The sequence below is a fragment of the Citrus sinensis genome, chromosome 3 (genome assembly GCF_022201045.2).
Source record: "Citrus sinensis cultivar Valencia sweet orange chromosome 3, DVS_A1.0, whole genome shotgun sequence".
Lineage (NCBI taxonomy): Eukaryota > Viridiplantae > Streptophyta > Magnoliopsida > Sapindales > Rutaceae > Citrus > Citrus sinensis.
Window position 1 is genome coordinate 9,219,636 of NC_068558.1, and position 22,595 is coordinate 9,242,230.

The window sequence follows — 22,595 nt, forward strand, 5'->3', positions numbered from 1 at the left end:
TGGCTGTATCATTACTCATAAGATTATAAGTCTTTTTGCTTATATAATGGTTAAACTTTTTAAAAAAAGAAAAATTCTGTTATAGAAATTAAAAGTAATGATTTAATGGAAGATATTACTTATTTTACAGTGACAGATAGTATCATGTGGAGCTGTCTTATAAAATCATATCTTTAATATTATTGATAATAAGATAAAAAGTTCTACTATATGTTCAAATATTCACTATATAGGTGGCAATAATATTTACTAAATCATATTTTTTTCTTATTATTCATAAAATGATAAGGAGAATTAGTGAGATAAATTTATTACCGTATTACATCTCTAGTTAAATTTATTTTTCAATTATCAATAAAATGAGAGAGATTGATGGAACAAGAACAAGAGAATGAAGAATTGAGCTGGATTAGAATAAAAGCTGATAATCTACAAATTCAAGTAAAATTGTCTTGTAAATGAGAAAATAAGAAAAAGTAAGACGTAACGAATCTGATTTGTACATCATCCGAAAATTCGCAACGTCTATTTCCATTGGCACTCCGTCAAAAGGATTCAGTCCGTCAGATCGCTCACCCTCCTACGTGTACGGTTAGATCAAAACATCAAAGTAAGGGACAACGTAACCGGATGCGACCTAAAGTACCACAGGCGATTGCTCGTAAGAACCTGAATTTCCTTTATAAATAAAGCCCTCGATACCTCAGCGCGCTCATCATCAAATCATCAAACACAGAGTGGGCAAGCAAGCTAGCCATGGCGAAGCCTCGTAAGCCGAAGAACGAGGAAACGAAGGTTGAGAATTCCGGCGCCGTCGTGCGTCACCAGAAGCTCTGCCTCTCAATCGACATGGAGAAGCACCAAATCTACGGGTGAGAAATGAATTAACCTTCTTCGCATACACACGTGACATGCGCATGATTTTGATTACTCACTTAACTAATTGCGCGTTTAATTTTCTTTTTGTAAAATATCTGTAGCTACACCGAGCTGGAGATTGCAGTACCGGATATAGGGATTGTAGGGTTACATGCGGAGAATTTGGGAATTGAGAGCGTGTTGGTTGACGGAGAGCCTACTGAGTTCGAATATTATCCGCATAATCATCAAAATGTGGAAAATGAAAAGAGATGGAGATCCATGGTCTCGTCGCCGAGTTCTGCTGCAGATGCTGCAGCTGCTGTGTACATATCGGCTCTGGAAAGAGAATTAGTTCCTAATTTGCTCATCAATTGTTGCAAGCCGTTCAAGGGTTTAACTGATCAGATAGAACAAATGAATTTGGAGAATAAGTTGGATTCCTCTGCTGAACCTAAGCAGGTTACTGTTGCTAAGCTATCTACATTCATGTTGTTTATGAATTATTTGTTTTGTTGGCCAGCGTTCAATCTATGTTTTGTGGATTGTGCAAATAGCCCATGAGAGCCATTGCATGTTGTGAATTTCTGAGCTTAGTGTAAACATATTTTTAGTGGAAGTTCATAAGGGTATGTTTTCAACTCTTCGGCTGAACTTTAAAAACAGGGATTCCTAGCATTTGCCCAGTTATACTTGACCGAGTTCTTAGTTGATTTATTTACAGAGTCTATCTTAAATAACTACAAAGTGTCTATCTGATACATGGAAATCCCCTAGGATTCCACTTGCTTGTACTCTTAAGTTTGAAACTAGGGATTATTGCCCGTACAGTCTTTAATGGTTAACCCATAAGATATGATATCTTCTGTTGGTTTTGAGGAACCTCAAAACTCTTGGTTGGAAACTTGACCTTGGATTATACAGAAGGTGCACATTTGTAAAAGCAATTTCATTAGTGCTAGCTGTAAGCAATTGGTTTGCACATATACTGGTAGTTCTGGGTTCAAATTGGCTATTTGTTTGTGGTTTCTTAGCATGCTCTCTAGATTTATAGTGATGAGGTTCACACTTCTGTGGTTTCTCATGTAGGTTAATGTTGGGTGCAGAATGTGAAATTGGTTCGTATTGACTATTGGGTCGAGAAAGTAGAGGTTGGAATTCATTTTGATGGTAATGCATTACACACTGATAATCAGATAAGGCGAGCACGGTGCTGGTTTCCTTGTATAGATGACACCACCCAACGATGCTGGTATGAGCTATTTCATTGTTCCTGTTCGTGTTTGGGCTTGGTAGTTATGGAGATTTGAAGTCTCTACAGTATTAATATTGTATCACATTATCTGCTCAGTTATGATCTGGAGTTTACAGTCTCCCAAAATCTTATTGCCGTCAGTGCTGGAAGCTTACTATATCAGGTCAGAGAAATTGATGAGAATATTTTATTACTGCATGGACAATTAATTTTTATAATGTCTCAAATGGAACCTTGTCAGAAGTTTTAAAAAATACATGGGCTCTATATTATATTGTCTCTATGTATTCATATTTATTTTTAGTTTAGACATGTAATTTGTGCTTCAAGTTAGATTCTTCATATTATCACTTCATGTTCTTTCATTTCATTTGAATGCATATTGCTTGATACTTCTATTTTTTAGCAACAAGAGAGTATACTATATCACCTGAAAGAAAGTTAGTAAACCCCAAAAGCTTTTAGATCCTAACCTCCTAATATTTGAATTAATCAATTTAAATGCTGAACTATAAGTAGCTGGATAATGTTAGTGAAGTATTTAATGTTTATGGGGTCAAAGGTCTTCATGTTTCCCAAGTATTTAGTTTTATGGAGTTCTTAACATTCTAAGCATTAAAGACACACCGATATCTGTGATGTTACAACCTTGGTTATTATGTTGAAAACTATTATGCACCATTCTAGAAAATTTCAAAGTGTAACTATTTTGTCAAATATCCCATTCAGTGCTTCGTGGAGTTGCTTATGTTTTATTAGGCTGTCTCAGTACTCAAAAATTGCTTGGCTTGGAATTTGACTCTTGCAATGTGGAAATAACACGTCCTTGATTGAGAAGTCATGGAAAATGGTATTTGAACTTGTTTATTTTTCCTAAGTTGAGGATAAATGACTTGGTATGGACCTATGGTGGTGTTTGGTATGAAAAAAGGTAAGGAAATGAGAGGAGAGGAAAGTGGAAGAATGGAAAGGAGAGTACATTGAAACTCTTTTCTAATGTTTGATTTGTTACAAAATTATACAAAGAAAGGAAATGCCTTATTTTTCATTTGGATAATTAACTTCTATTTGAAAAGTTTGTTAATATAATTTTATTTTTAATTAATTTAATTTAATTTGTTTCTAAATAAATTATGATATAATATAAATAATTTCTTAATTAATATATTATAATTTTGAAATTACATTTGAAAACCCAAAAAAAAAAGCAGAGTTGCCGCGGCTGCCGTTGGCCACCACTGTACCATGTTATTTCGGCTCTAGAATTATAATGAAAATTATTAGAAATTGACGACCGATTGATTAAAGCAATTTATTCAGCCAAAATGCTTAATGTTTGTCTAGATCTAGGAAAGGTAGAAAGTTTTAAAACTTTTTTAATCGGATTTGAAGAAAATAAATCCATTTTTTTTAACCTTTATGACAATATGATGATGTTGCTTGTTGGTTGGCGAGTCCAACTGTATTGGCGATGATGTCCCATGCACCAGTGACGGTGGCATTGCGATGACTTCAATTTATATTTTCTATTTTTGCGAATTAATTAAATAAGTAAATTGATTTTATTAAATTGTTTAAATCATTACTTTAACTTTTATTAGTATAAAGTTAATTATCTAAAAATTAAATTGATAAAATAAAATTGTAAATAATAATTATTTGATAATATTAAACAAGTTAATAAAAGATTGAAGGGGTAATTTTGAATGTTTTGGCTTTCAACAAAAGAGGAATTTGAATTCATCACTCTTTGGTTTGAAATCTAAATTCCACATTATGATGTATATTAAATTATAATGGAGATTAAATTCTTGAAAATTATGGTCAACCAAACATCGGAAATGAGAAAGAATTCAAATTACTTTACTCTTCCCCTTCCTCTCCTTCCAACTGGACACCACCTAAGTGTATAATTTGCGGCGATAGCTCAGATGGGAGAGCGTCAGACTGAAGATCTGAAGGTCGCGTGTTCAATCCACGCTCACCGCACTCATCTTTGTGGTTGAGGCTTGTTGAGGCGAGTTCTAACCCAGGAGATTGTTCAAAACCCTTTTCCATGGCAACCATTTCTCTGTTCTGCTCTCTCTCCATCTTTGGCATTGAATTGAGACAGTTAAGCTTGCTACGTTATGCAATAAGAATGTTAGGTATCTCCTTGGCGTCATGTTGTCAATAATTAAGTGCGTGTTTAATAGCATATAACCAATAAATTAACACAAGGGCAAGTTGCTGCTAAGATATGCATTTTGACGTTTAGGAACTCAACTCAAATTAAAATAATGTGTTCTTAGCCTTAATAGTTGGAAGAAAGCAATAGAAACATGTTTTTGCTTCAATGTTCGTTACTGGAATAACTTCTGACCAGTCAATGTTCATGGAGTTCTCTAAATTGACCGCTGTAAAATGTGTTGAACTCCTAACTCAAAGGGATTTTCTAGTCATATACAACTGGCATATTTAATCTGAATGTTAATATTCCAGTTAATTAAAAAAATATTGGCTTCTTTGAATCACTTATCCAAGTGCTCTTATCTTGTTTCTTCGTCTATTTTTAGACTTAAAAAATTTGAAAGTACTCTTACGCCAAAGTGAAAAAGTGTTTCGTAGTCCTTTTAAGTTCGACTTTCTTGCCAGTTACTTCTTGCTAAGGTAACTCTAGCTGTTATGGGGAGAAAGTTTAATTTATTTACTGTTGATGCATTATTTCGCCTTCTTGAGTATTTAACTTGAGGTTTGTTGAGGTAGCTAATGTGAAAAACTCGAATCATTTTCAAGGATGTTATGCCAATAGATTTTAATTGGATTTTTGAATAAAGATAACTTATCCTTATGACATGGTTTTGTCTCACAATCAAGAGGACTATGGTTATGCCTTTGTTTTAAATCATCTCTCATTCCTATGTGTGCAGCAAAATGTTGGATGGGAGGGACCAAATTATATGAACTCCAGTATCCTGTTGTTACATTTTAACTTCACACAGATTGTCTAAGGAACTGGCATGTTGTGCATTTTTTATTGCTAAATTTCATATAGCTTTGTGCCTTTATTTATATATTGCGTGCTGAGACACATTTTGGGTGGGATTCTACTCCTTTTCTCATTGTATGGCTTTCATAGTGGTGTGCTTAAGGTTGTTTGTGTCCATCATGTCTCATTTCAACACATTGTTTGTCCTTATTAACCAGACAGAAAAACTGTTTAACTGCTTATCATTTTATTTAGTGGTTGAAGGTGTTGCACTTGATAGTTCTGAATGTAAATGAACTTATTCTTCAACATATAAGGTTCTGCAAAGTAAAACACTCCCTTCCCCTGCTGTTTTGGCAAATAATCTTTATATTGTTGTATGTTTGCAGCTGGGGTTTTAATTTTTATTGATGCTTTTGTCTTCTAAGTATCATTCCTTCTACTTAACAGGTTCTGAGCAAGGATGATCCTCCTCGCAAAACATACGTCTACAGATTAGATGTTCCAGTTAGTGCTAAGTGGATAACTTTGGCAGTTGCACCCTTTGAAGTCCTTCCTGACCACCATCAGAGTCTCATGTCACACATATGTTTGCCAGCTAATGTATCAAAGATTCATAATACTGTGGAGTTTTTCCACAATGCATTCAGGTTTGTAAGGTTGAACTGCATAGTAGTTGTTATTTAGATCTTTCTTGTGGTTTTGAGGGACTCAACTGTAAGTCGGTTGACTTTGAACTGTTGCTTGACTGGTGATTTTATGTTCACCAGCCATTATGAGACATACCTTGATGCAAAATTTCCATTTGGATCATACAAGCAAGTTTTTTTAGCTCCTGAGATGGCAGTATCATCGTCCACTTTTGGAGCTGCGATGGGCATCTTTAGCTCTCAGATTCTGTATGATGAGAAAGTTATCGATCAGGTCCGCTCTTATTTGACTCAGAAGTCTTATCTGTGGCCGAGAAAAACTTTTAGGCTGGCAGTTTAAGAAGTCGAGACCTGAACATGATTACATGTCCATTAGAGCATAATTTCTTTAATGGTTGATGGCTGCCTTGCATTTGAAATTTTGTGATGTAAAAACCTGTGATTGATATGCTTCCTTGTTCTTCCTATGTTCTAATGAGAACATTTTTTTTAACAGGCCATAGACACTAGCATTAAACTTTCATTTGCCCTTGCAAGACAGTGGTTTGGAGTATATATCACTCCTGAGTTACCGAATGATGGTGGGTTGGTAGTATATTGTTTGCGCTGCTTAATTGGGATTTAGATTGCTGCCATTATTTATTCGATATAGTTTAAAGGCCAAACCCCTTTTTTTCATGTTGTTACTTTATGTTTAATGTCAGAGTGGCTGCTGGATGGTCTTGCTGGTTTTCTAACAGATTCATTTATCAAGAAATTTTTGGGAAATAATGAAGCTCGTTATCGGAGATACAAGGTTTGCAAACTTGCATGAGTATACCACATACGTACTAGTTATGTTTGTATGAGTAGTTGTGATGCAGATTAGGAATCCCTGTTCTATTTAACTTGGTTTCCTTATTGTCTAAAGTTTGTTGTTCTATTTCTTAATAGTTTAAGACTTTGTTTTCTTTTTTTCTTTATGGTTTAGGATAATTACTAGTAATATAAGTAGCCATTTCTTGTTGCCTTTGAAGGCAAATTTGAGTTAAATAATATTTTCAGTTTTCAAAGTGTGTGTGAATTTTTTAGTTTAGTTAATTCTCGGCATTTTATGGAATCAATGAGTCTTAGAGGAACCTCTAGGTTCACGGTAGTATAAATAATCATCTCTTGTAGCCTTTGAAGACAGATTTGAGTTCAATAATACTTTCAGTTTTCAAAGCTCTGTGCAAGTTTATGAGTTTAGTTAATTTTTGGCATTTTGTGGAATCAACGAATCTTAACCCTCTAGGTTCACTGTATTCTTTTGAATCAACGTGAATTTAGATCGTTTCTTTATTTTGGTATTCTCAAGAATCAAGAAAATATTAGAACATTAAACTTCTTTGCTTCTCTTGTTGTAATATAACTTACTTTTAAAGGTTTCTTTGGCCATTGCGCTAGTGTTTATTGGGAAGCTTATAGGTTATTGAGTTGTTATAATATTTTCTTCTTATCTAGTGTCCAAATCTCTTTAGCACATGTTTGGGCGTTAGATTAAATGGCATTCTATGAAATTGATCAGATTAATTTATCCATCTATAGATAAGAAATCTGAACTTAATCCAACATCACCCAAATAGCTGCTATGCCTCTTAGCCCATTAAGTTAGTATAGTTAAGACAACAGTGAGCAATTTTCATGTTGGTAGATGGTAGTGCAATATTAAACCGACCTAATCATATTACTTCCTAATGGCCAACAAACGAACTTAAAGTATACCTGAAAATCCGGCTCCGAAGATACGTAAATTTTGGTCAAAAGATGTATAATAAGACATAAACTCTGGTCAAAAGATGTATAATAAGAAAGGAAATCTTAACAAGTGGCAAGGTTATGCAAGATTTCTGAGGGCAATTTGATTTACAGCTTGGTTATTGCTAATCCTTGGTGAAAAGATAAAACATGTTTGATCAAAAAGAAAAGCAATAAAAGAAAGTATATAAGAAATGTTTAGAAAAAGAGATTTTAACATGATTTTTGGAAGTCAGCTTGTCAATTTAGGTTTCCTATTTTAGGCATTCCCGGTGTTATTTGTGGGGAGTGCTTATGTTTGGGTGCTTGACCTGCCCTAGTTGATGGAATGCTGACATAAATCTTGTTGCTCCTGTTCACTTGGAAAAACCATCATGGCCACCAAGGTTCTACTCTTGGATAAGGGAGAGACTTGGAGTTTTCATCCAATTTTCTTTACCTTATACTTTAACAATAATAATGCATTATCAATTCTGTATTTTTGTTTTCCATAAATCTCTTTGCAAATTGACAACTCGACTTTTCAAAATTGTAGGCAAATTGTGCTGTTTGCAAAGCAGATGACAGCGGTGCAACAGCTTTAAGCTCTTCTGCTTCTTGTAAGGATTTGTATGGAACACAATGTATCGGTATATTTGGCAAGATTCGGTCATGCAAGTCTGTAAGTTTACTTTGGATACGTATATATTTTTCTTATTTCAACATCACACGCACACACATTAATTGTGCTAATTGATTGATTTTCTAATAGGTGGCAATCCTTCAGATGTTGGAAAAGCAAATGGGTTCCAATTTCTTCCGAAAAGTAAGGGTCCTAGCAGCATAGTTGCTTTAGGCTCCGTTTGGTACAGCTTATTAAATAGAGCTTATAGTAGTAGAGCTTATACCAATAGAGCTTTTGGACAAAAAGTCATTGGGTGTTTGGTTGCAATAAAAAAAGTACTTTTGAACCATTAAACTATGTGATATTTTTTATATTATATATTTTTAGAAAAGTTCTATAACCTCTACTCCCAAAAGCTCAAATTTTGGGCTTTTGCTAGTAGAGGTAAATTAGCTTATTTAAGCTAAAAAAGCTCTACTAAAAAAATAACCAAACACTATAAAAATTTTTAAAAAGTGCTTATACGATTAAATAAGCACTTATGTCTCTTAAATAAGCCATACCAAACAGGCACTTAATCATGACTATCTTGAGGAACAAGAAACTAAAATCCCCCTTCTGGTGTTTGTGCCTTTTTTATTTTTATTTGTTATATCCTAAGAAGTCTTGTAAAAAGTGGTTTTTTAGTTGACAGTGGCATTTTAGGTTTACCAGCCAAGAGGGTTATGGAACTATTAGTTTCTTTGGCAGCTTCGCTTGATCATGTTCAAGCATTTTCTTTTTTGTCCCATTTGTTAGCTTGCATTTCCCGATCTAAACTTTTTAATTATTTATCTTCATTTTCTGTTTGCTTTGGTTGGTACAAGCTGTTTGTAAATACTATAATGGTTCGGTATTGTATACACACTGCTTTAATAATATAATTGGGTTCGAAGAAGCTAGCATGTGTCGCAGAATTATAAGTTTCTATGTCCAAAATGAATTTTCTCCTTTTCTATAAATTGCTTGCTTATATTTTAATTTGTAGATATGGATGATATTCTCTAATGATTAGCTTTGAAATCCAAATATATATATATATTTTTTTGGGTGTAAAATATGTGCAAGCGTATGTAGTCAGCTTTTGCCGGCTATCATGATAAACTAATGGAAGTGAAATACGAAGATATTAGTAACTTTTTTTTATATTGTTTCATTTGGGTTGAAGCCTTTTGAGTAAGAATAATTATCTAAACCTAAGAAAATTTAGATCGCCTTTAGTTATTTTTGTATTAATATCAACTGTTAGGTAGTCCATTCCCTTTTCCTAATTTTATTCATGCTTGATTTATGGAGGTTTATACCATTAATGATTGGGTGTTCCGTAGAATAGGGAAGACAGTTTTTGTCCAAGGATAGTCTTTGATTCTTGTTTTCTGATAAATGCAGATTTTGCAGAATATCATTTCTCGGGCTCAGGGTGCATCTCCTGTGAGAACTCTTAGTACAAAGGAGGTAATTACATTCTACTAATGCATATGAAAATGTTCATCTGGTGATACACGAGATTCTGTCATTAATGTCAGCTGGTTTTACTTATGATTCATTTTTTAGCTATTTTTTCTTTTGTCACTGGTGATAAAGTATCACCTCATGGTATATGCCCGGTAGAATGTAGAGGGTTTAAGTGACATTTGATGTCACAAGTGTTGGCAATTTAACTGTTTCTATTTTTGGGAAAATCTTACGCGGCTTTCGTGGATATATTCTTCTCTGTGCTTCCTAACTCCAAGATTATGTAAAGCTCAAAGTAAATGCAAGATCTGTTTAAAAAGATATGTAAAGAGTTTTATGCATATACATATGGCCGCGCACACACATATATACTCTTTTCGTTAAGATGCTTAGTTGATCATGTGTTTTCAGATTAAACACTCCATGTAAATGCAGGCTGCTTATTTTACTTGTCCTCTTCAGGTCTTTTTTAAAGTTTTTGATAGATTCTCGGGACTAAGTTGTTGCAGTAGAGTTTCCGTAATCTGCATGATTACAGTTGTTTTCTCCTTCTGTTTGGGAAGAGAAAGAAAGGGTGGGGGTGCTAGGCAGACTGAGATAATGAACTGGTTAGTACTTAGTAAGGAGGTGTGGTTTATATTGACACCAGTATGACTTCGTGGTTTGAAACCTTTTGGTTGAGGGGGTCAAAATAGTATATTTTGTGCTGTTGAAATGAAATTTACATTTTATATTTCCCCAAAAAATTGAGAACAATGTAGCTTGAAACCTACAGATGTCCTTTTACAGACAACTCTTTGTGCAAACGATATTTTCTTTGTTTTTTGATTTTTTATTTATTAATCTTTTAAACTTTTCAATAGTTGATTGCTTCTCTTTATATTAATTTTGACACATATTGTGACCAAAAGTTGTCCTTACCTGTTTAGTGATAGTTGCTGGATTGTTATTAGATGTGCAAAGGTTTAAGTAAGAAGCTTCAGACGTTTTGAAAAAGGAAAAATAAATGAAGTTCTAAAACTGGTTATTTTTTTGTTTTTAATTATTTTATAAATTTTTGAGATGCAGTTTCGGCATTTTGCAAATAAGGTTGGGAACCTTGAGCGTCCATTCCTCAAGGAGTTTTTTCCCCGTTGGGTTGGAACGTGTGGCTGCCCGGTGCTAAGGTATCATCTGTTTGAGCTAGTTTTTGCATGTTGGAAATCTTTAGTTGATTATATTTGCCTGAATGCATTTTTTTTTTCTTGCTGTGATCATAAGGATGGGGTTTTCATATAACAAACGGAAAAATATTGTTGAACTGGCGGTGTTGCGGGATTGCACCGTTAAACCTGACTCAAGGACTCCTGTTCTTAGTTCTAATACCGATTCTGAAAACCGAGATGGTGATATTGGATGGCCTGGGATGATGAGCATTAGAGTTCATGAGCTTGATGGTATGTATGACCATCCAATTCTGCCAATGGCTGGAGATGCATGGCAGCTACTGGAAATACAATGCCATTCAAAGCTGGCTGCGAGACGTGCCTTGAAGCCTAAAAAGGGTTCAAAACCTGACGGCTGTGATGATAACGGTGATGCTGTTGCCGGTTTAGACATGCGCTCCAGGTATGTTGTTATGGCACTTAGACTCTGTGGAACTTCTTTTTGAAAGATGACAAACTTGACATTTGTATCATTTTGCAGCATGGAATCTCCATTGTCATGGATTAGGGCAGACCCAGAAATGGAATATCTGGCTGAAATTCATTTTAACCAGCCTGTACAGATGTGGGTGAGGAATTTTGTCTGTGCTGCAAAGTTTCATTATACTTTTGTATAGCTATTTTTGTCGACGGTCATTGGATATGGTCCTTTGGCCTGGGTTCTAAGCATGTAAGCAGCACTGAATCTGCATGCTACTTGTGATTTTTGGTTTATGGTGCGTGGATGAAGTTTGTAAAGTTGCCTCAAATATTTAAATCTTGATATGGATCCCAGTTATGGCCAAAGTTGATTGGAGCAATTATGTTATTTCTATGTTGCACTATTCGGTTTGGCTGCGTATGTTGCATCATGTAATTCTGTATTTAACAATGTTTACTCGATTTATTGGATAACAACTTGCCATGATTGGTATAGTTTTAGTTGTATCTGTTGCATTACATAATAGATGCTTTTAACATTTTTTACTTAATTAAGTGGATAACAATCTTACATCACTGTTTTGATTTTCCAGATAAATCAGTTAGAGAAGGATGGAGATGTTGTTGCTCAGGCACAAGCAATCGCAGCTCTAGAAGCTCTGCCCCATCTTTCTTTCAATGTTGTTAACACACTGAATAATTTCCTCAGTGACTCCAAGGTTTTAATCAAATTTAGAAGCATATGTGGTCTTGATTTGACTTGCTTTTAATGAAATTTAATTAGGGAACTTTTCTGTTGTTTTTAGGCCTTTTGGAGAGTTCGGATTGAGGCAGCATATGCTTTGGCTAATACAGCATCTGAGGTATTGTGATTATTCTCACCTTTATTCATTGAATATATTGAGCGCACGGTAGGTCCAATATTTTTTGTTACCAAAATGTATGCCAAAACTATTCACCAAAGGTATTCATATAATCTAAATTTTTGTGAGAAACTATTCGTCAATTGTGACAATTACCTTGGCGGTTCTCAAACCCATTACAATTGATTGGTGCTTATGTGTTTTTTATTAGAAAGATGTCTTCCGCAAAAACTTTATGAACATCATTTTTTGGAAATGCAAATGCTTTGGTGTAGTGGTACTTGCATTGATTTCCTTGGTCTTCTACCGTTACAGTCAAATGATTTATTTTGACTTGTGCTTATGACTAACTTGTTGACAGAGAAACTAGGCCGTTTTGGATGCATTGATCTGCATCCTATGATTTTCCTCATTGACATATGTTGAACTTTTTGGAGGATGATTTTTTTTTTTAAAAAAAAAAAAAATTGATTTGTCGCATATTGTGCTTTATTAGTTGGAAATGTTTTGGTTTGTGGACCATGTTGCAGTTACCAGTTCTCAGTATATATGATTTATATGTCATTATTTTACAGGAAACTGATTGGGCTGGGTTGCTTCATCTAGTGAAATTTTATAAAAGTCGAAGGTTTGATGAGAATATTGGACTCCCCAGGTGAGATTCTATCTTAGTTTGAAATGGCACTGATAACACAGCTGCAGCACTTTGTTAACATTTTTGTTTTCTGTTGATCTTTCCAGGCCAAATGATTTCCATGATTTTTCAGAGTATTTTGTTCTTGAGGTAATTGCCTTGAGGTAGGGTATGTAATGAGTTGTGTGAAGTGGGATGTGATTGGTTCACATAATTTTGCCCTTGTTTTGCGTGGTGAAATCTTTGGATAGTCTGTTTATCTAGTGTTTTTTAATTTCTTTTTTTTGATAATTTCCCTAGTACTAGAGCAAGTCTTCCTGTCGTCATTTTGAAATGCGTTCACATGCTGCTTCCTAGCCAAGATTGTCTTGCCCCACTGAACAAGTTAAATGGATTTACATTGCTTGGAGTCTCAGTGAAATAAATTTGTTTTTAGAACTTAGATTGATAAACAAATCTGAATGAGTACAGTGGATAAAGAATATAGAGAGAGATAGAGAGAGGGGGAAAAAGAAAAAGAAGAGTAGAAAGGCAAAAACTTTAAGAGAATAGGGAAATCAAGGGAAGAGGATAGAATAGGCTAGGCACAACACTTGGTGGTCCTTTAGCATCATAACTTAAATTGAATGCATTTAAAGCATCCATTGCGTAGCATCATCACACTAAAGGGTCTCATCTGGTTAGAATATTTTGTCTGCTTATTGCCCCCAGAAGAGACATTATATAAGTGTATATAGATTCAATCCTCAAGGGACAATCAGAGTTGGTGACCAATAAACTAGCCAGGCAAGGAATGGTCTCGTAAAGCTAAATTGAAGATGCAATTTTGGAAAAATTAAAACACCTGGACCATAAACAATAATCCTTTTGCTCCTAAGAGACCAGCAGATTCCGGTCCATCTATCCCTTTTTTTCTTTTTTTTTGGGTTTGTGTATATATAAAACTTGTGAGATTTATAATTTTTCATTATTGTGTTAGCCCCTGGTCTGGCCTCTCCTAATATTTATAACTTCTATCTACCATTACAATCTAGAAAAGAAAAATTGCTGTTTGTTGGTCTCCTGATAGCTGCATCAGTGTCCAGCCTTCAAAGATGACCAACATTTATCTGAATCTGTCCCTTTACTTGGGCTTTGAATTTTGCATCAAGGATCTGCCGTGGTAGAAGAGAAGCAAACAATTTATGTACTCGACAATAGCTTTGCCTTTTGAATTGGTTGAGAGATCGACGTTTTTTCACCCACTGGAAACTTTAGATTATACTTTAGACTGATATTGTTTTATGAACTGATAAATTTTTAGTTCCCAGTGATGTTTCTGAAATGTCTTCCTCATTTTGTAATCTTTTAGGCTATTCCACATGCCGTTGCCATGGTTAGAGCTGCTGACAACAAAAGCCCAAGAGAAGCTGTCGAGTTTGTTTTACAGCTTTTGAAGGTAATGGATTAAGCACTTTAGAAAGCATTCTTGTTTTATTGAATAAGAAATTGAGAACAATAGACAAATTGTGTACTCTACAATGGCTTATTGGCTTTCTATACATGTGTTTTATCTTTCAGATAAGAAACATAAAATTATATTAGTATGGAACAAAGAAGTAGAAAGGTGGACCAAGTGTCCACTTGAGAGCCAAAAGCAACTTTGCAAGAGGAAGAAAAACTCTTTAAGGTGTTGTAGACTCATCTAAACTAACTACAGACAAGCTTCAGCTCCTGCAACTAAAACTCCTGAAGAATTTGTAGCTATTTAGACTGGACCTGGGTATCTAAGTGAACCTAACCAGGCTAGTTTGCAACTTATTCCTAGGAATGAAAAACAAAACTATAAAAAGTGTTTAATTTAAAACAGTCTCCTTATGAATTTCGTTCAAATGCATAAAGCTATCATGACAAACATCTCAGATTGCTTTTAAGAAGCTAAAAGATAATTTTTAACATCTTTATTAAAAAATTGTTTGGTAAAACATATTGGCATATGATCGGTAGATGATGTAACTCACGTGGACAATTATTTGAGAAGTAGCAGAAGCTTTTTCTCCTAGTGATGATAGAATTATCAAAAGGTTCTTTCATAAAGGTCCTAACTCACACACGTATTTATCGTTTTTTAAATATCCATATTTATAATGGTGTCAAGAGTGCATTTTTGGCCAGGTTGGTCCCATTTGACTACCACCAGATAGGGTCTGTTGGAATGTTATTTGGCCTGACACCGTAGCTGAACCTACATGTGTAAAACAGCCTGAGGTACAGGCTGACTCTGTCCACCTCTGTACTTACTGACACAAAGACATTTATGCTCAATACAGCCCAGCCTGTTTACATTCTTGCAGCTGAACTCTGTTTCTGCCCTAACATCTGTCCTTAGATTTCAATTCAGTTTTTCTCCCCATATATCATGGTTTACCTGTTTCCATTCAGTTCTATAAATGCAGGCCCGACCTAGTTTATTTCTATAAATGCTGGTCTCAGTTCAGTTCTTTTTTTCTTACCTTCCGTACTACACCTGGTCTGACCCATTTTAATACACCTCTGTATTTGCGAATGTATGTACAAAAAACTATAAGTGCGTAATATTTATAATTAAATAGTTAAATGTATTCATAATATATATTTTGGCCATTGAACACTTTTTAAGGAAAATTTAGAACCTAGATACACGCAGCATCTGAAAACTATGGCAATTTTAAAATTATCAGTTTGCCTTAGAAGTCACAAGTCACAACAGTACCGGATGGCCCTTACACTTGGACAATAGATAATTGCCGATGGAAGTTAATGATATATTTGGACAAAGAGAATATGCTAATAAGTCAATAGGACCTTTTCACCATCTGGTGGTCTTGTTTGGCTGGTCAGTTTTGGCCCTTTAAATAGAATATTGCGCCCTAGTCTTAGAGAATACATTTTCCTTTTATCTTATGATGCAGTCTTTTATATCAGTTGTTCTTCTATACTGTTTATACTATTTTTTTCTTGTTCCCTTTCTGGGTAAAACTTGTTAGTTCTTTGTATACATTTAGAACATTTATATATTTTATTGATAAAGAAAATTAAAAGAAGCAAGTCTTATTGCCTTATTTGTAACAATTCAAGTTTGAGTAAGTTGGCTTCCCTAAGCATTTTTTATGGTACCAACAACATAAATACCCTTAATTTTCCAAAGAGTTCAATGATCATAAAGGACACTCGTTGGGTTTTCATTTCCTACTCGCTTCTTTTCGGACGCTCTAGGAAGCAGTCGTCGATTGAGCTCCTAGTATAGTAATTATGACTTGAGCCTCGTATATTTAGTAACTGAATTGTGTATGCACTTGATAACTGTTACATTAATTCTTTTAAATTTGTGTGAAGTGATTCTCCTCCTTTCTTTCCATCTTATGCTGAATGATAATGATCTTGGCTCCTTTCATTACTAATCCTGATTCCTGATCAAGTTTTCATTTCTTAAAGTAGCAGACTATTTTATTTTCTCATCATGGCTACCTTTTTATCTTGTGGAATTACATCGCTTTTTCACACTAAAGCAAGCCTTTGCTCATGCCATGTCTTTGAGATGTTTTCTTGACAAGACTCTTCATTTCTTTGAATCCTTTAAAGATTTTGCAAGTGAGATTAAAGAAAGGTGGCAGTAACCTAGGGCATGGTACTCGATATATTTAATATGTACAAATACTTTTATGTTGTCATGTAATGAGTATGTCCTTCAGTTTAAGAAGTTTTATAGTTCTTTAAACTTACTTCCAAGGATTTTGTTTAACTTCAATGTGAAAAGGATAGAACAGTTTTCTTGTCTTTCTTAGTGCCTGTGCCCATGATTCAGCATGCAGAGAATGCTTATGCCAGTGGGTGTGATTTGTGCATTGAAGTTTGTGTTTTGTTTTTTTAATGAAGTTTACTTTTTAAGCAATGTCCCAGTCATTTCTTTTTGCTGTTGTAATTTTGTTGTGCTCATAGTTTATTTTCACTGTTCTTCAACAGTATAATGATAATAATGGGAATCCCTACTCAGACGTATTCTGGCTTGCTGCGCTGGTCCAGTCAGTTGGTGAACTTGAGTTTGGGCAACAGGTGGTTAATGCTGTCCCTTTCGATGGATTTTATAGAACTATCCAAATTATAGTCGTGTGTTTGCACCCTTATAATATATTTGCATGAACTATTTGTGCACAGTGCTTTTAGACTAAAGAATATTGAGCTCAAATAAATTGATCTTTTCAAAGAAAAATATTGCTATATCTGAAATCTTTTTCTAAACTCTTCAGATTCTCATGCGTTTGAAACAGATCAACTTTTTTTTTTCTTTTTTCCCCTAATGAAGGTTGGGAGTGGGCTAAGTACAAATTAATTTTTAGCCCTTACCGCCCGTAGGATTCGAACAAGCATGGCCATCCAAATAAAGTTGCTTGAAAATCGCTGGGGCAAACCCCTGGGGCACCTTTAACAAATCATTTTTTTTTTTGTGGGTGTTAAATTATAGTTGTCCTTTGTTTTAGGGTCTTTGCTGTTTGAACTTAGTCATATATCCTCACTCAATACATAGGTGACATGGGTTAGATTTACCTGGCCTCTGCAGACTTTCTATCGGCTTTTGGTAGTTATTTTCTCTCTAATATAAGTTCTTTTTCTTGCCACTTTATATTAAAAAAAAAAAAAGAGTAAATTTTTTTATAACAAGATTTAACAAATCATGCCAATTGATGGGGCTTCTGTCGTGGTGCGTGGTGTGGTTCAAAATTGAGCTCTTAGGCGATATGTTAATCTTTGAGTAAAAGTGGGTCTAGGTGTGCCACCCAGAGCATTATGTCCACTCTACTTTCTGAGAAGGTAGAGGATTTTATTTCCAATTTTGACTTAACTGCAGTGACGAGAAATTTGAGATCCTAGTTTCATTTACTTTTATCATATATAGTTGTTATAATGTCAAACCTTATATTTTCACTACATTTTGTTTTGTGCTCTGGAGGCTTACTTGGTGCATCGCTAATTTGTAACAGAGTATTCTCTTTTTATCATCTCTTCTCAAGCGTATTGATCGACTTTTGCAGTTTGACAGGTGAAATTTAATTTCTTGTAATTGGAAATGCATTTGTAAATATCCGTTATAATTAACTGTGTATCAAATGGCATTCATTAGGCTCATGCCAAGTTACAATGGGATCTTGACAATCAGCTGCATCCGAACGTTGACTCAAATTGCGTTAAAGCTATCTGGATTCATCTCTCTTGTAAGTGTTTTCCTATTCCCTTCCGATGATAGATTGCTTCTAAACATATTTTAATTTACTTGTGGCCATTACTCACGGCAGGATCAGGTTGTTAAACTTATTAAACCATTTAGGGATTTCAATACTATATGGCAAGTTCGAGTTGAGGCGAGCAGAGCACTCCTTGATCTTGAGTTCCACTGCAATGGCATAGATTCAGCATTGTCATTGTTTATCAAAAGCGTAGAAGAAGAACCGTCGTTGAGAGGTTTTTCCTTTTTCTCCTTGCCTCAGTGCTAGAACTTTCTTTGTACAGGCTTCAGCTTTTGCTGATGGACGATTGATGCATTCTTGGTAAAATGATGGTGCACCTTCTTAACTTCCAATATCCCATGATTGCAGGACAGGTGAAATTGGGTATTCATGCTATGAGGATATGTCAGATAAAAGGTGGATCGGATTCCAATCATGAAGTTGATACAGTAACTCTAGTGGCTTTGCTGAATTTGCTTGAAAGTCGTATATCATTCAATAATGTATTCCTTCGTCATCACTTGTTTGGCATTTTACAAATCCTTGCAGGAAGGTGGGTTTACTGTTTTCTCTCCTTTGTGGATTGGGTGGTTTAATTTTTTATGGCGATAATCATCACACTATATTATAACTCTAGGTCTTAAAAAGAAATCAGGTGACACACTTTTGTTAATAACCAGTAATTTCTATTACAAGTGACATTACTTCAGTGTCGTATAATTGGCTCTGCCTTGTAGTTGATGTATCGTGATTTTGTGGTTCCAAATAAGTAAATATATTTTGACTTCATTGGTTGTGTCATCTTGGGATTCAAAATCAACCCAGTATTTGGGTTTTCCAAGCTGTGAATTGTGTCGTTGGCATTGTATTGCAGTCAATATTTTTTTATTTTTTTTACTCATTAGTAAACATATTGTAGCCAATTAGTTGTGTCATCTTAGGATTGAAAATTAACCAAGCATTTGGTTTTTCATGTTTGAATGTTGACCCAACTACAGACTCCTGTTTGTCTTGATAAGTACCCTGGAAAATTTTCAACATGGTTGAGAGGTTGGATTACAAAGTTGGTCTAACCAAGTATTTATTAGGAATCATTAATATGGTTAAGTGCAAGGTAAAACAAAATACCATAGTCAACCAGTAGGCTAGGAAGTGGCCTTTTGTCTTGGGTCATCATAGTCATCTCAGCTCTTCGTACTTTGTTGTTTATTGGCTACTGCTGATTATTCAATATCTAAGAGATTCTATTTTATTTTAGCCCAGTTCTATCATCTGCTAGTTTTATTTTAGCCTGCTAGTGGGGACTTGACTGATTTTCAGTAAAAGGCCAAAAGGGTGAAAATGCAGTGTTTGGTTGTTATCACTATTTGCGACTCTTCCTTCCACCAACTGGTCTGACCTTCGAATGAACAGTTTTGTTCAAAATAAGTCATGAAATTAATTTATTATCCTTCTATATCAATTTCAGAAGTGGTATTAAGCTCTTTTGCGCCTTATCCTATATTGGAGGTTCATCTCCATGGAAAATTCAAGTTAATCATTTTCTAGATTTCTGTATTGTTGCTTGCACAGCTGTGACTCAGAAGTGAGGAAATGGTAACCCCCCTTCTTTTTTTGGATTGAAATGGTTGTGCTCAAATTGCTGGCTGAAAAATTTCTTTGTTTTTCTTGCCTTTTCAGTTTGAAGGAACACCATTGTTTATCTTAACATTTTATGTCCAAGTAATTGTATGCAGAGCTAACTTGCATTGCATTCTTACTTCCTTTTTAGAGCCCCCACGCTTTACGGAGTGCCCAGGGATAAATTGTTGCTTCTGGGTGATGGAGAAACTAGCGAGCAGAAGAATGTTTTTGCATCTTTTGTTACGGAAATGAGACGTGCGGAACCTCCTATGGATGTCCCAAACCTTTCACAGGATAATTTGGCCGTTCGAGATGCTTCCAAGGAGGTAGATTGTGTTGCCAATGGTCATGCTGAGAATATATTGGCTGTTCCAGAAGCTTCAAAGGATGCAGATGTCATTTCCAACAGTCATGAACGGAAAATGGCAGTTCCAGAAGCCTCAAAGGAAGCAGAAACTGTTTCCAACAGTTATGAAAGGAAGCTGCCGGTTGTTAAGATTAGGGTTAAACAATCTACTGCAACTAGTAGAGCAGACGAGGCTGATAATAGAACCATTGAAAAATCTCAAGGTGGGAATCATGAAAATGACCGTGGCGCCAGTAGTTCTGTTTCTGTCGATGCACCCCAAAGGAATTCAGCAGAGGCAGTGAGCTTTAGTAATCACAATATCGAAGAAGTCAATTCATGTCATGATCATGGGTCACGGATGACTGCTAGCATTGGCAGCGCAAAACTTCCAAGTGAAGGAGATAATTTCGGGAAGGAACTCCAGTGCACTGCTGATTCAAGCAAAGTTTCTATGCACCTGCAACCTGATGACCCATCGTCGCCTAGCATCATGCAAGATAACAATGTCGACGCTGATGCTCAAAAATTCGCAAGCCTTCAAACCCTCTCTGTTGCAAGACATGATTTGAACGGCAAAGAAAAGAAGGAGAAGAAAGACAGAGAAAAGAAGCGGAACAGGGAAGATCCAGATTATTTGGAGAAGAAGCGTCTAAAGAAGGAGAAGAAACGAAAGGAGAAAGAGTTGGCGAAGCTGCTGGGTGATGAGGCAAAGGCGCCTTCAGTAGAGTTGGCTGCCAAGAAAGAGGAATCCAACATTAAGAATGCAACCGCACAATTAAAACCATTTGAACCCAGTGGATCAAAAGTAACGATCTCGAAGGTAGCAGCCAAGCCTGAGCCATCAGAAGGCAGTCCTGCCCCTAAATTCCGAATTAAAATTAAAAGTAGAACTCAGAATTAATTATAGTGTACATATTTTTTTTTTCTTTTTCCTCATTTTATCTGTAGCTGTAATCAGAAAATCCAAAAAAGTTTTGGTTTCTATAGTTCGTTCATCTGCGGCAATGTGTAGGGTTAAGACTGTTTATGTGAGAGACACTCTCTAATTAATTAATCAAATGATAGCATTTTTACACATCTTCGTAACCCTGCACCTGCCATGAAGATTCCTGGAATTCATTATTGCTTACTTGAAAGCCGTCATCTTTAGTCCCTTACTTTTTCAGGAGTCAAACTTGAAGCAGTCAGTCAAATAAATTGCTTAAAAATCACCCAACTGTCACTTTTATGAGTTAAGCTCAGTGTGATAAGATAAAAAAATAGCTCTTGAAAAGCACCATTTTCCGTACTGTAAACTTCTGTCAATAATGTCTCCATTAGAAGCTTTTGAAAAGCACCATTTTTCCGTATTGTAAACTTTTATCAATAATGCCTTCATTAGAACCTTGGCAGTATAATGAATTTAATATTTCCTTAACTTATTCCCATTGAAGGAAACAGTGTAAATGTTACGTTCATCTCCCTCTCTCTGAATATAACTAAGCTTGTCTTTTGTATTTGAAATACAAAAATTGAAAAGAAGAAAATGGAAAATCTTAAGCATATCTGCAAGTCTGCAACAATATTCTAAAACCTGAAAAAAATTATAAAATCACAAAAACGGATTCCACCAGATGATAAACAATGGACTGTCAGCTATTCTGTAGGAGCTCTGTTTTCTCAAAGGAAAGGGCAAATGAGAGAGAAAACAGGGGGGTGTTCCGATAATAGAAATAGTTAACATTGTGTCAAATTTGTCCCTAACCTTATTCAGATGTCTGTATTACTCTCATATGATTGAATTTGGACCTTGCACAACCTTTTTTTTTTTTTAAGAATTTGTTACAATCTACAAATATACATTAGATTTTTATTTGTTACAATTTAAAAATATATATAATCTAAAATCTATGGGACTTTAAATTTGGACACTTATAATACGGTCCAGATGTCTACCGATCATTAAGCTCGAAAATTTTCTCCCACTAATATATAGCGAGAAATCTATTTGTTACAATTTGTAAATAAAATTTATAAAGACTTCAAAGGACACTTGAAATTCGGTCCAAAATTCTACGATCCATTAAGCTCGAAAATTTTCTCTCACTAATAAATTATAAGAAATCTACTCTTGTAGTGTCGTCGAGGGCATGAATATCGAGCCCAAGTTGTCTGACCTTGCACAACTTCCAACAGAAACCAGGCGCATATTTTTATACAAATAGACAATTACATCCTTGCAAAACAGTAACAATAATAAAAATAGCAAAAAAAGGGGTTACCCCATTGGCGAAAAATAGAAGGAGCCAAAAATAGAAAACACTCCCCGCATCAATTGATTTGTTTGTGCATGTTTCAAGATTCTGACGCTTTTTCTTTCTTCCGTATGAAAATGAAATCAAGTAGTACATTTGATTGGCAATTAAAAAAAAAAAAAAGGGGGGGGGGGGGGGGAAAAAGGAAAGATCTTTCTTGCACATTATTCGATGACACCAACTTTTATTTTACCTGTTCTATGAGTAATTGACTATTCGTACAACGATGATCGTTTTAGATGACCATCAACCAATTGTCACACTGTAACGAAAGCTAGTAATAAAACAATTACAAAGTATATATATAATATGGGAGCCCCTATATTACATTAAATGTACCATACACAATCTATAAGAACCAC

The 22,595-nt window shown here is 35.1% G+C and overlaps 1 protein-coding gene and 1 non-coding gene across 4 annotated transcripts; both read left to right on the plus strand.

Moving 5' to 3' along the window:
* Positions 1-685: 685 nt before the first annotated feature.
* On the plus strand, positions 686-21,014 carry LOC102613880 (transcription initiation factor TFIID subunit 2). 3 transcript variants are annotated; one of them, XR_008053723.1, is made up of 25 exons: positions 686-872; positions 981-1,320; positions 1,965-2,110; positions 2,210-2,276; positions 5,532-5,731; positions 5,852-6,005; positions 6,228-6,312; positions 6,436-6,527; positions 8,043-8,168; positions 8,259-8,312; positions 9,540-9,605; positions 10,674-10,771; positions 10,866-11,213; positions 11,292-11,379; positions 11,824-11,949; positions 12,037-12,093; positions 12,669-12,748; positions 12,835-12,877; positions 14,079-14,165; positions 16,709-16,798; positions 17,725-17,783; positions 17,865-17,955; positions 18,037-18,202; positions 18,342-18,520; positions 19,739-19,787. XR_008053723.1 is itself a non-coding variant. In XM_006485683.4 (25 exons), the coding sequence occupies exons 1-25, from the start codon at positions 757-759 to the stop codon at positions 20,838-20,840; spliced, it is 4,065 nt and encodes a 1,354-aa protein (XP_006485746.2). In that variant the 5' UTR covers positions 695-756; the 3' UTR covers positions 20,841-21,014. The 3 variants fall into 3 exon arrangements, 2 of the variants coding, with proteins under 2 accessions (XP_006485746.2, XP_024957212.2); XM_006485683.4 differs by having other exon boundaries at positions 695-872; positions 18,337-18,520; positions 19,739-21,014; XM_025101444.2 differs by lacking the exon at positions 16,709-16,798 and having other exon boundaries at positions 695-872; positions 18,337-18,520; positions 19,739-21,014.
* TRNAF-GAA (transfer RNA phenylalanine (anticodon GAA)) lies at positions 4,030-4,102 on the plus strand. Its single transcript has one exon. It is a non-coding gene; the product is annotated as a tRNA-Phe (tRNA).
* Positions 21,015-22,595: the final 1,581 nt, after the last annotated feature.